This window comes from Dermochelys coriacea, chromosome 13 (assembly GCF_009764565.3).
Source record: "Dermochelys coriacea isolate rDerCor1 chromosome 13, rDerCor1.pri.v4, whole genome shotgun sequence".
Taxonomy (NCBI): Eukaryota; Metazoa; Chordata; order Testudines; family Dermochelyidae; genus Dermochelys; species Dermochelys coriacea.
In genome coordinates, this window is record NC_050080.1 from 34,374,880 (window position 1) to 34,388,422 (window position 13,543).

General features: G+C 51.8%; 1 protein-coding gene across 1 annotated transcript; it reads left to right on the forward strand.

Annotated features, from left to right (window-relative positions):
* Positions 1–2,645: 2,645 nt before the first annotated feature.
* SDR39U1 (short chain dehydrogenase/reductase family 39U member 1) lies at positions 2,646–13,157 on the forward strand. The gene is made up of 7 exons (XM_043495772.1): positions 2,646–2,755; positions 3,573–3,679; positions 8,119–8,201; positions 8,976–9,097; positions 9,969–10,112; positions 10,501–11,530; positions 11,661–13,157. Exons 1-6 carry the CDS (start codon positions 2,740–2,742, stop codon positions 10,914–10,916), a joined length of 888 nt encoding a protein of 295 aa, XP_043351707.1. The 5' UTR covers positions 2,646–2,739; the 3' UTR covers positions 10,917–11,530; positions 11,661–13,157.
* The last annotated feature ends 386 nt before the right edge of the window (positions 13,158–13,543 follow it).

The following is a 13,543-nucleotide window of genomic DNA, read 5'->3' on the forward strand; positions in this document are numbered from 1 at the left end:
TTCCGCTGCCTTCGCTACTTCTGAGGAGGGGATGCTGCTGCACTCATCTGGGGGCATCCCCGAGCCAGCCAGTCCTCGCCTCACTGGGGTCGGATGGGAGCCGGCACCCCCTAGAGGGGACAGGGCCTGTAACCCATTCTTCACCTCTGCCCCGAGACAGCCAGTCCCCCCTGGAGCTGGATCAGAGCTGGCGCCCCCTAGAGAGGAAACACTCCATGTCCCCATTCCTCACCACCCTGAGTCAGCCAGTCTCTAGGGGCCGGATGGGAGCCAATGCCCCCTAAAGGGGAAAGGCCCCTTGTCCCATTCTCTTCTCTTTTGTTCTTTGGCATGAAAACCTTTCTCTGTAATGTGCTTGATGAAAACCCGCAACGTTCTCTCCTCTGCAAGTCCGAGCCACGGCTTGTGATGCAATAAACGGCTTTAAGCAACAGCTGGTGCTGCTGTCTGGACTCCTGAGTCTTTCTCTGAGTGGAACGGCTGTCCTTGGGCGGTCCCCCCATGCGTCCCCAGTGTCTCAGGAGACCCCTTACAGCCGGGACACAACCCTCTTCTCCCCTCTCCTTCACTCGGTCCATGAAGCCTTGCAGCTGGAATTCACGGGACTCCCTAGACTGGATCCAAGGCAGTGACTATCTACCCAGAGTCCTGTCTCTGACAGTAGCCAGCATCAGAGGATGGTGGTAGGACCCCACAGTAGAGAGTGATGGGGTGAGACACCAGGACTGTGGTGTTTGCAGAGAGGGAGGCAACATTTACAGAGGCCGTCTGGGGAGAAGGGTTCAGCTGGGGAGGGGCAGGAGAGAACTAACTTAGATGGCTAGAGAGAGCTCAGGGTGGAGACTTTCAAAGACCCCCTAGGGTGAGCAGCTATCTCAGGCCCCTCTGCAACATGGGAAAATGGATATTATTACAACAGCACCAAGATCGGGGTGCACCATTGTGCTAGGCACTGCCCAGACCCCGACCGAGATCAGGGTCCTGTTCTGCCAGGTGCTGCACAGACCCCAATGGAGATCAGGGCCCCATCGTACCAGGCACTGCACAGACACCAACCGAGATCAGGGCCCCGTCATGCCAGGCGCTGAGAGGAGAAATTGTCTTGCTGAAGGTTACACAGAAAGTCAGTGGCAGAGCTGAGAAGAGAAACCAAATGTCCTGACCCCCCGTCTGGTGCCCCTTGCCACAGGGCTGTGCTGCTTCTCGCTTTTTGCCCATGATCGTGGGCTGCCAGAGTTTTCTTGGAAGAAGGGGGGGGCAAACTCCCATAATTCCCTCAGCTGTATCCCAGAACTGGTGCCATTTCCAAACTGAATGAGGGAGCACTGTTCTACTCTGTCTTCTAACTAGTACAAGTGGGTCTCTTCTGTTCTATTCCCTCTCTCATACCCGTGCCCATCCCCATGGTATCTGAGCTTCCTAAGGTCCCTTCAATACCAGTCCGTGTCCATCCCACCTGATTCTGGATCTATGAGGAGCTTCCCACCCCTTTGGAGGTGCTTTCTGCCCAGGGACCTCCAGCTGGGCTAGACAAACCCATCGCAGCTGAGCCAGCACCCTTAGCTCCGCTCCAGGTGTGCACAGCTGCAAGGGGCACAAGATCCCAGTTAGGTTCAGCCCCAGCTGTGGAGCAGGTGGCTCAGCTGGGCTTCTTCTTGCCCCATGTGCTGTGGGTTTCCAGGAACTGGTGACTGCAAAAGTCACCCTGCTGCAGCAGCTGGGGCTGGAGACGGGATCTGGGATTAGATGGACCTGGGGGTCTGAGCTTGTCTGACAATCCCTATGCTCCTGTTTAGATGAGCCAACTGAGTCCCTGGCACAGGATCCAGGGTAAGACTCTCAACCTGGTCAATGCCATTTGGTCCCCTCTGAACACAGCCAATAGAGTCAATGTCTCCAGGGCTCCCTCTGTCCTGTGCAGCCTGGACCTATGCAGACTTCCCCATCCTCTCCAGACACTTCCGTCCTCATGTCTGTCTGTGCTCTACAGACCCATAGTGTCCTACCTGTCCCTCCATCTCTGCACTGAGCCTGGTGTCTGGAGGCAGATACTAACAAGGCCATGTCACTGGCTGACATTAGCCACACTCCTCACTAGGTGTGCGGATGGAGAGGGGGGTCGGTGCAAGCTCCATCCATGGCTCAGCTCTGTCCCAGACGTGCACAGCTCCAGGTGCTCCACGAAGTGAGCTGTAGCTCACGAAAGCTTATGCTCTAATAAATTTGTTAGTCTCTAAGGTGCCACAAGTCCTCCTTTTCTTTATAAGGAAAGTGCCACCCTGCATCCATCCCACCGTCCTGATCCCCATCCAAAGCCCCCAACCCATTCCCTGACCCCTAGGTCCCCCTATTACCTATTCCTCCCAGATCCCTCCCTGACCACAGCCCCATGAACCCCTTGCTCCCCTGCTCCCTTCACTCTCCTTATACCTGCCCCACCCCCATCTCCCCAGACCTCCTCCCTACCCCCCACCCCAGATTCCTCTCCCTCCCATCCCTGCCCCCGGGCCCCGCCCTCTGCACTGGCCCTGGGCTCTGAGGCTGGCCACTGGCCACGAAGCGGTTAACCAGGGGCTTCGTCAATGTCCCGGGAATGGGGTGCGGGCCCTTTAAATCCCAGCCGCTGTACTCTCCCCCTCCCTTCCCAGCCTAGGAAGCTGCGCATGCGTATGCGTGTCCGGGCCTGGAAAGCCGCGGGCCGGAGAGTCCCTCCACGCGCATGCGCGCCCATCTCTGGCCATGCGCGTGCTAGTGGGTGAGTGGAGGGCGCTGCCGGGACCGAGTGTGGGGGTGTTTGGGTGGCAGGGGACAGCAATTAAGCTAAGCGTTAATTGCAGGGCTAATGCGGCTGTGCGTGTTTCCCAGCCCCTGGGCTTGGATGTGCATCCGGTTTGGGAGCTGAGCTCCCCCTAGCCGCGGGGAGATGGGGCTGGCACTAAATCTCCCCTCCCTCTGTAAGGCTTCCTCATGCACCAGAGCGCTGGGGTGAAATGGGGCTGGGCTGGCAGGGGACTGCAGTCAGGAGAGAGGGGCACCGGCAGAGCTGGGGGGGCAGGGCTGGGCTAGCAGGTGGCGGCGGGTCAGGAGAGGGGGCACTGGCAGAGCTGGGGGGGAGCCCAGGGCTGGGCTGGCAGGGGACTGCAGTCAGGAGAGAGGGGCACCGGCAGAGCTTGGGGGGGCAGGGCTGGGCTAGCAGGTGGCGGCGGGTTGGGAGAGGGGGCACTGGCAGAGCTGGGGGGGAGCCCAGGGCTGGGCTGGCAGGGGACTGCAGTCAGGAGAGAGGGGCACCGGCAGAGCTTGGGGGGGCAGGGCTGGGCTAGCAGGTGGCGGCGGGTCAGGAGAGGGGGCACTGGCAGAGCTGGGGGGGAGCCCAGGGCTGGGCTGGCAGGGGACTGCAGTCAGGAGAGAGGGGCACCGGCAGAGCTTGGGGGGGCAGGGCTGGGCTAGCAGGTGGCGGCGGGTCAGGAGAGGGGGCACTGGCAGAGCTGGGGGGGAGCCCAGGGCTGGGCTGGCAGGGGGCTGTAGGTCGGGCGTGAGGGGCACCAATCCTTGAAAGTGTCTATTTAAATCAGGAGGTGGTACCGGCTTTGTGGGCGGAGCTTTGACCCAGCTGTTGAGGAGCCGAGGGCATGAGGTGACCCATGTCTCTCGCCGTCCAGGGCCGGACCGGATCAGCTGGGTAGGTGATTGGGGAAGGGGGATGATTCCAGGATAATTGGGCTCATAGGAGCAGCCACAGAGGTGCAGGGGGTTAGGAGCCCAGGGGTCCATGTTCAGGTTTGCTCCCTGTCCTGGGAATTAGTTCCCAGCCCTCAGACTCCAGACTGGTCCTGGTGGCATTGCTCCAGCTGTTCCTCCCTGTGACAGGTTGGATCACAGAAACTCCCCAGGGGGCTGCAAATTGATGTGCCAAGACTACTTCTGCCCCTGCTTTCCCTGCCAATTTAGAACTCCAGAACCCTTCCTGGTTTTGCCAGACACGTTTGTCGGCTACAAACCCAGACCCAGGTCTGAACCATGTCCCACAAACTGCAGGCTTAACGGAAAGCAGCTTAAGAAATGTTCTTGTCTCTAACACTCAGATGCCCAACTCCCAATGGAGTCCAAACCCCAAATAAATCTGTTTTACCCTGTATAAAGCTTATACAGGGTAAACTCATAAATTGTTCGCCCTCTATAATATTGATAGAGAGAGATACACGGCTGTTCCCCTCCCCCCCAAGGTATTAATACATACTCTGGGTTAATTAATAAATAAAATGGTTTTATTAAATACAAAAAATAGGATTTAAGTGATTAAGTATTAACAGACAGAAGAAAGTGAATTACCAAGCAAAATAAAATAAAACACGCAAGCCTATGCCCAATAAAGTAAGAAGCTGAACAAAGATAAAATCTCACCCTCAGAGATGTTCCAATAAGCCTCTCTTACAGACTAGCCTCCTTCTAGTCTGGGTCCAGCAGTTACTCGCACCCCCTGTAGTCATTGTCCTTTGTCCTAGTTTTTTTCAGGTATCCTTGGGGGTTGAGAGGCTCTCTTCAGCCAGCTGAACACCAAATGGAGGGGTCTCCAAGGGGTTTAAATAGACTTTCTCTTGTGGGTGGAGACCCCTCCCTGCCCCGTGTATGATCCAGCTACAAAATGGAGTTTTGGAGTCACATGGGCAAGTCACATGTTCATGCGTGACTGAATTCCTTACCATCCAAGCCAGATTCCTGGGAAAGCTCAGATGTGGATTGGCATCTCCAAGTTCATTGTTTGCTTAAGTGTTTCTTGACTGGGTACTTCCTGAGAATAGTCTTTTCTCAGAAAGCTGACCAATTGCTTCATAGATTCGTAGATACTAAGGTCAGAAGGGACCATTCTGATCATCTAGTCCGACCTCCTAGTGCAGGCCACAGAATCTCACCCACCCACTCCTATGAAAAACCTCACCTATGTCTGAGCTATTGAAGTCCTTAAATCATGGTTTAATGACTTCAAGGAGCAGAGAAGCCTCCCTCAAGTCAACCATGCTACAGAGGAAGGCGAAAAACCTCCAGGGCCTCTCCAATCTGCCCTGGAGGAAAATTCCTTCCCGACCCCAAATATGGCAATCAGCTAAACCCTGAGCATATGGGCAAGATTCACCAGCCAGATACTACAGAAAATTCTTTCTTGGGTAACTCAGATCCCATCCATCTAATATCCCATCTCAGGGGATTAATCCTATTTACCCTGAATATTTGAAGATCAATTATTTACCAAAATCCCATTATCCCATCATACCATCTCCTCCATAAACTTATCAAGTAGAATCTTAAAGCCAGATAGATCTTTTGCCCCCACTGCTTTCCTTGGAAGGCTATTCCAAAACTTCACTCCTCTGATGGTTAAAAACCTTCGTCTGATTTCAAGTCTAAACTTCCTGGTGGCCAGTTTATCCCCATTTGTTCTTGTGCCCACATTGGTGCTGAGCTGAAATAATTCCTCTCCCTCTCCTGTATTTATCCCTCTGATATATTTATAGAGAGCAATCATATCTCCCCTCAACCTTCTTTTAGTTAGCCTAAACAAACCAAGCTCCTTAAGTCTCCTTTCATAAGACAAGTTTTCCATTCCTCGGATCATCCTAGTAGCCCTTCTCTGTACCTGCTCCAGTTTGAATTCATCCTTTTTAAACATTGGAGACCAGAACTGCACATAGTATTCTAGGTGAGGTCTCACCAGTGCCTTGTATAATGGTACTAAAACCTCCTTATCCCTATTGGAAATACCTCTCCTGATGCGTCCCAAAACCGCATTAGCTTTTTTCACAGCCATATCACATTGGCAGCTCATAGTCATCCTATGATCAACCAATACTCCAAGGTCCTTCTCCTCTTCCATTACTTCTAATTGATGCGTCCCCAACTTAGAACTAAAATTCTTGTTATTAATTCCTAAATGCATAACCTTACACTTCTCACTATTAAATTTCATCCTATTACTATTACTCCAGTTTACAAGGTCATCCAGATCCTCCTGTATAATATCCCGATCCTTCTCTGAATTGGCAATACCTCCCAGCTTTGTATCATCTGCAAACTGTATTAGCACACTCCCACTTTTTGTGCCAAGGTCAGTAATAAAAAGATTAAATAAGATTGGTCCCAAAACCAATCCCTGAGGAACTCCACTGGTAACCTCCCTCCAGCCTGACAGTTCGCCTTTCAGTAGGACCCGTTGCAGTCTCCCCTTTAACCAATTCCTTATCCACCTTTTGATGTTCATATTGATCCCCATCTTCTCCAATTTAACTAATAATTCCCCATGTACATGGTATCAAATGCCTTACTGAAATCTAGGTAAATTAGATCCACTGCATTTCCTTTATCTTAAAAAATCTGTTACTTTTTAAAAAAAGGAGATTAGGTTGGTTTGGCACGATCTACCTTTTGTAAAACCGTGTTGTGTATTGTCCCATTTACCATTGACTTCAATGTCCTTAACTAATTTCTCCTTCAAAATTTTTTCCAGGACCTTGCATACTACAGATGTCAAACTAACTGGCCTGTAGTTACCCGGATCACTTTTTTTTCCTTTCTTAAAAATAGGAACTATATTAGCAATTCTCCAATCATTCGGTACTACTCCTGAGTTTACAGATTCATTAAAAAATCTTGCTAATGGGCTTGCAATTTCAGGTGCCAATTCCTTTAATATTCTTGGATGAAGGTTATCTGGGCCCCCCCGATTTAGTCCCATTAAGCTGTTTGAGTTTCGCTTCTACCTCGGATATGGTAATATCTACCTACATATCCTCAGTCCCATTTGTCATGCTACCATTATCCCTAAGATTCTCTTTAGCCTTATTAAAGACTGAGGCAAAGTATTTGTTTAGATATTGGGCCATGCCTAGATTATCTTTAACCTCCACTCCATCCTCAGTGTTAAGCGGCCCCACTTCTTCTTTCTTAGTTTTCTTCTTATTTATATGGCTATAGAACCTTTTACTATTGGTTTTAATTCCCTTTGCAAGGTCCAACTCGACTCGACTTTTAGCCTGTCTCACTTTATCCCTACATGTTCTGACCTCAATAAGGTAGCTTTCCTTGCTGATCCCTCCCATCTTCCACTCCCTGTATGCTTTCTGCTTCTTCTTAATCACCTCTCTAAGATGCTTGCTCATCCAGCTTGGTCTACAACTCCTTCCTATGACTTTTTTCCCCTTTCTTGGGATACAGGCTTCCGATAGCTTCTACAGCTTTGACTTGAAGTAATCCCAGGCCTCCTCTACCTTTAGATCCATAAATTCTTCAGTCCAATCCACTTCCCTAACTAATTTCCTTAATTTTTGAAAGTCAGCCCTTTTGAAATCAAAAACCCTAGTTGCAGATTTATTTTTGTTAATCCTTCCATTTAGTTTGAACTGAATTAGCTCATGATCACTTGAGCTAAGATTGTCCCCTACAACCATTTCTTCTATGAGGTCCTCGCTACTCACCAAAATTAAATCTAAAATGGCATCCCCTCTAGTTGGTTCAGCAACTACTTGATGAAGGAAGCCATCAGCAATCGCATCTAGGAAAATCTGAGCCCTATTATTATTACTAGCACTGGTCCTCCAGTCTATATCTGGAAAGTTAGTCTCCCATGATCATGCAGTTTCCCTTAGTATTTACTTTATTAAAAACATTAAAAAGGGAGGCTGCTTAAAATGAAACAAGTAGGTAGCCACTATTCATAACTTTGAATACAAAAATCATACATGTGTACAAATGGGATAAATATATTCAGTAGATCATAACCTTTACAGAGATATGTTACATGGCATATGTAGCATAAAACCTATTCCAGTTAGGTCTTGTAAATATTCATAAGCGTATTCCCATAAAGCATTATGGAGTGCAACATCACACTCTCATTGTGCTGGGTTATATCAGAGCCATCTACCGTCATGGTCCAGGACACAGCCTTCAGGGGTCAGGAAGGAGCTGTCTTAGTGCAGCAGAGCAGAGTGAGATTAACCAGGGGCATGTGTGAGTGAGGGGCTGGTCTGGTATGAGGGGAGACTGGACTGGCGGGGTTTAGGGCTCAGTAGGGGCAAGTGGGGAGACTGAGCTGTATTGAATATCATTTCTCTCCTGTCTCCCCAGGATGAACTGGCCCGCTCCGGCCTGCCCCCTTGTGATGCTGCGGTGAACTTGGCTGGTGAGAATGTTCTCAACCCCCTTCACAGGTGTGTCCGGGGCTTTGGGCATGCTGGGGGAGAATAATCCCTGTAACAACCCATGTAGCATCCCTTCAGTGAAGGACAGAAATGGGGATGACTCAGTCTCTTCCTGTTCTCCTATACTATCCATAATGCAGTGGAGGTGGGGCAGGACAGAAGGGTGTATTCTGCAAGTTGGGGATGAATTGGTGTTGAAACATAATTGTCACTAGGAACCTTTCTTCTCAGAGGTCTTGCTTCCAGGGAGAAGCATTAGGAGAGTGCACTAGTGGGGTATAAAGAGTGTTGCCCAATGTCCAGCCTCTCTTGTGACACTGATGCCAGCAGCCCCATCACACCTACCCTAGGCACCCCCCAACTGTCTCCCACATAGTGGAACCAGCACCTTTCAATCACCCAACTGCCATCCCCCAAAACTCCCAGTTCCCCCCACTCTCCCTGAGACAGGGAGCCTTTCCCCACCTATTTGTGGGTAGTGTGTGTGGGAGAGGGTCCCGCCTCCCATTGCTCTGGGGCGTGGTGATTTGTGTCACTCCCCTGTACTGCCTGGGGGAGGGCAGGGGAATGGGTGGCTCTCCTTTAGGTACCTGTAGAGGGGGCTTGGTCAGAATGTGAAACTTCTGCTAGGACCCTTTATCCTCCCAGGCCATTATTTCTGGGGGAAAGTTTAGTGGGGTGCATGGTACAGAATAAATAGCTGCTTGTTGGGCTGGGATTGGCAGAGGAGAATGGGTGGGGGGGCAGTTGGGCATGACCCCTTTGTGCTCTCACCCCCTGCAGGTGGGACGATCCCTTCCGCAGGGTTGTGGTCGCCAGCCGGGTGGCGACCACCAAGACCTTGGCCAAGGCCATCGCTGAGGCCGAGAGGCCGCCCCGCGCTTGGGTCCTCGTCAGCGGTGTAGGTATTTATTGTGCGTGGTCAGAGTGCAACTCACACCTTCCTATCCCATGGTATCCCTCCACCAGGTGGAAATAGTCCCTGGGAAGTGACCAGGAAGAGTGTGGCCTCTGGAGGTTACTGGGCTGCAGAGGGGACAGGAGAAATAGTCCCTAGGTGCAGCACAACCTCCCATAACAGCATTGTGTCCATCTTCCGCAGAGAGAAAATAGTCCCCATGGTGCGTCGTCATTGCACAGCTTCCGCCACTGAGAGAAAATAGTCCCCATTCATGAGAGGACAGATCACAGCACCTTGTGGAACAAGTGTGCTTCCACCATTGCACAGAGAGGAAAAATAGGCCCTGGGTAGAGCACACATTGCACATCCTTCCGCAACTGAGCGGATATATAGTCCCCCCTCTAGTGCAAGACAAAGTGCGGCCCTGTGTGGCACTGGTGTTCTTCCACCACTAGGGAGAAGGGAAAATTGGCCTGGGGTGCAGCACAGTCTACCATGACACATTGTGATCCTTCCGCTGCAGAGAGGGGGAAAAAATAGTCCCTCCTCTCGTACCTCAAAGACAAAGCACAATCCTGGTGACACTGATGTTCTTCCACCATTGGGAAGAGATGGAAAAATAGTCCCCTGTCCAAATAAAACCTCCTTTGAAACTGTGTCCTTCCACCACCGAGAGAGAAGAAAATTTGCATTGTAAGAGAATGGAGCCCAGCCCCCATGACATCAGTGCGCTTCTGCCATTGGAGTAGGAGGGAAAATAGTCGTGTTCCTCCCCATGGCCAGGTGCAATTGCTGCAGGAGAGGGAGGGATATCAATGAGGGATAGGACTATGCGCACTGGCTGGCACTACAGTTCCCTGCCCATTGCCCGGCAGGGTATTACCGCCCCAGCCCCATGGCTGAGTACACTGAGGAGAGTCCCGGCGGTGATTTCGACTTCTTCTCGCGCCTGGTGAGCGCCTGGGAGGCAGCGGCTAAAATCCCCGGGGACGGCACGCGCCAGGTGGTGGTGAGATCTGGTGCGTCGGGGCATGGGGCCTTTCCCCTCAAGGGGGCACCAGATGCTATCCGGCTTCATGGTGGAGAATGGCTGACTCGGGGGGGCAGGGCATGGGGCCTGTCCCCTCTAGGGATCACTGGCTCCCATCTGACCTCAGGGCAGGCACTAGCTGGCTCATGGAGGTGGGGAATGAGACACAGCCCTTTCCTCTCTAGGGGATGCTGGCTCCCATCCGGCCCCATGGTGGGTACTGGCTGGCTCAGGGGGATGGGGAATGGAGCACGGGGTTTTTCCCCTCGGGGGCACTGGCCCCAAGGCTGGCTTGGGCTGGAAGACTGTGGCTGGCTCGGGGAGGGGGCGTGGGTGGCTGTCTCCAGGGTCTCTCTCTGACTTTCCTCTTCCTGCAGGTGTGGTGCTGGGGAAGGGCGGAGGTGCCATCTCCCAGATGCTCTGGCCTTTCCGGCTGGGCCTGGGGGGCCCCGTGGGCTCTGGCCTCCAACCCTTCCCATGGATCCACATCCGGGACGTGGCTGGTGTTGTGTGCCACGCTCTGGAGACGGAGGGTGTCCACGGGGTTCTCAACGGGGTCTCCCCAGCTTCACCCAGCACCTCCAATGCCGATTTCGCCCGGGAGCTGGGCTCAGCCCTGGGGCGCCCGGCCCTGCTGCCCCTGCCCAGCTGGGCAGTGCGGGGCGTCTTTGGTGCTGAGCGGGCCGTCATGCTGCTGGAGGGCCAGCGGGTGGCGCCGAAACGCACTCTGGAGAGTGGCTACTGCTTTGTGTACCCCGACCTGCCTTCCGCTCTGCGGGACATCGTGTCCTGAGCAGTTGAGGGGGGGCTGATCCCAGTGCCCTGAGGACCCTCCTCTTCTGGGGAATCACCCCAATGGGAGCTTCCTCCCCCAAGACCCCTAATCTCTGGCTCCCACAGCCCAGCTCTGAGCTTCCTGGCTGTCTTAGCCTGAACTTTGTGGGGTCCATCATGAGCAATCCCCAGTATCCCTCCAATACTCACCAGCCTCTTGCTGGGGGTCATCCCATTCTTAGCCTCCCCAGCCCCCTTCTCTGAGTGGGAATGCTCCCTTCTGAGCCCCTCTAGAAATCACCCCTCCCCAGCCCTTCTTGGGGGGAGGGCACCCCACTGTGACTTTCCTGCCCTACCCCCATCTGTGCTGCACTGACAGTGTGTTCAGGTGGTTTTCAAGTTCCTGACCCTTTATGGAGCTGGGGTTCTGCAGCAAAGGCTGCTGGGAATTGTAGTTTTTGGCTGCCCTGCAGCCCCCCTCCCTCCCACCCTGTATGCAGCCTTGTCCAGTTTGCAATAAACTGCTGGTGGGTCAATCACTGTTGTTTGCAGGAAAGTGGGGGGGAGGTCACTAAGTCGATGGTGGTGCTTAGGGCTGAGGTGGGATTCAGAGTCTGCACTGTCCTCATACAGGTTTCAGAGTAGCAGCCGTGTTAGTCTGTATTCGCAAAAAGAAAAGGAGTATTGTGGCACCTTAGAGACTAACAAATTTATTAGTCTCTAAGGTGCCACAAGTACTCCTTTTCTTTTTGTCCTCATACAGTCAGTGCTGACCTCAGTGCCTGCAGCTCGCAATACAGTGGGAGAGACCAGGCAGCGAATGGGACCCAGCTGTCCAGGAGGATAGTGCAGGGTGCTCATCCTTAGGAGGGCTGATAGGTCGTGGGGAGGGGGAAGGGGAGCCAGGAGTCTGGGAGGGCAGTGCAGGGCCTTCGCCATTAGGGGGTCTCATGATTCTTAAGGGAGGAATGAGGAAGGGGCCCGGGAACAACCATGGGGCTCATGTACAAGGTGAGAGGGCTGAGTCAAATGGAGACTAGGGCGGGCTGGGCTCTGGGGACCAGACCGTAGCTTCCTGGCCTGGGGGGTGGGTTTGGGTCCCCCAGTGTGGGGCTCTTTTGGTTATTCCTATGTGGGCATAACTGCCTCCATGCAAGCGATTGTACCAGTATAACTGTAGAGGTGAAATTGCATCTCTGACCCAAATAGTTATACTGCCACCGACTCTGGCTGTGGTTCTGGCCTTGTTTTCACACCTCAGAAAACAATGGAGAAGGAGTCCCGGCACGCTGCCTTTGTAAAATACAAGTGTTGATCTGTTGCTTTGGAATACCTCGGCTGACACCTCTTTGAACTGTCCCCGGCGTCTCTCACTGTCCATTGTGTGTTTCAGTTCGCTTTTCCTGATGGAAATTTCTGCTGGCATCATTATTTTGTGGAAAATTTATATTCCACAAATCCCCATTTTCCAACAGGAAACCATGGTTCAATTTTTTTCCTCACTGCCCTAATGCAACAGTAGGCCATGGGGTAAATAATGAAAGGCTTAGCTCCTGCAGACAGGCTGCGTTCTCCTCTAGATCTCTGTGCAAACATTCCCCCTGACAAATGAGTGCTCCGCTGTGCATCAAGGGGACTGTGCATATGTAGTCCTGAGTTTATCCCCCACCCCAAAGGCTGTAATTAAACATAGTGAGTTTCTCTCTTTGACTTGAGAAGAGAGACAAAGCTCAAGGCCTAGCCAGTTGTTTCCATTAGGGGTATTTTCTGGGATGTACTCTAGTTTATTTCCAAAGATGATCCATCAAGTCCTCTTTCCCTGAACACAGCTGCAGTTAGTGCTTCCGTTTGCTGCTCCAAACCAGCCTTTCCAGCTGGCACTTCTGTTACTGTCTGCTTGGCCTTCTCTCCGCCCCTTCTCCCTCGTGCACAGACCAAACCCGTGTCACCAAGCAAAGCCCTAGCCCCTGCCTGGGAAATCTGTTGAGTTGCTTCTGCTCTAGCTTTTCCATGTGCCTGTGTTTTGGATTCTACTGCTGTTGTGTCAGCCACTCGGCTGCAATGGCTTCTTTACATTGCTCCTGCATGAAAGGTAACGGCGACCCATCGCTACAAGGTTTAACGATGGGACGATCGAGGTGCTAGAGGAGTACTCAAGAAAGACAAGGCTGTTGCAGAGAAGCTAAATTAATTTTTTGCATCACTCTTTACTGTAGAGGATGTGAGGGAGATTCCCACACCTGAGCCATTCTTTTTAGGTGACAAATCTGAGGAACTGTCCCAGTTTGAGATATCATTAGTGGATGTTTTGGAACAAATTGATAAACTAAACAGAAATAAGTCACCAGGATCAGGTGGGATTCACCCAAGAGTTCTGAAGGAATTCAGATATGAATACTAACTGTGGTATGTAACGAATCACTTAAATCAGCCATACCTGATGACTGGAGGATAGCTAATGCACCGCTTTTTTTTTTTTTTTTTTTTTAAGTCTCCAGAGGCAATCCTGGCAATTACACACCGGTAAGGCTGACTTCAGTACCAGACAGATTGGTTGAAACTATAGTAAACCACAGAATTATCACACAGACAGATGAATATCATTTGTTGGGGAAGAATCAACAATGGTTTTGGTAAAGGGAAATC

Bases quoted from the DNA above. Each gene is read 5' to 3' on its own strand.
- SDR39U1 (XM_043495772.1), top strand. The intron at 8,202-8,975 runs GTGTGTCCGGGG...CACCCCCTGCAG, and splicing joins GTTCTCAACCCCCTTCACAG to GTGGGACGATCCCTTCCGCA. The intron at 10,113-10,500 runs GTGCGTCGGGGC...CTCTTCCTGCAG, and splicing joins CCAGGTGGTGGTGAGATCTG to GTGTGGTGCTGGGGAAGGGC.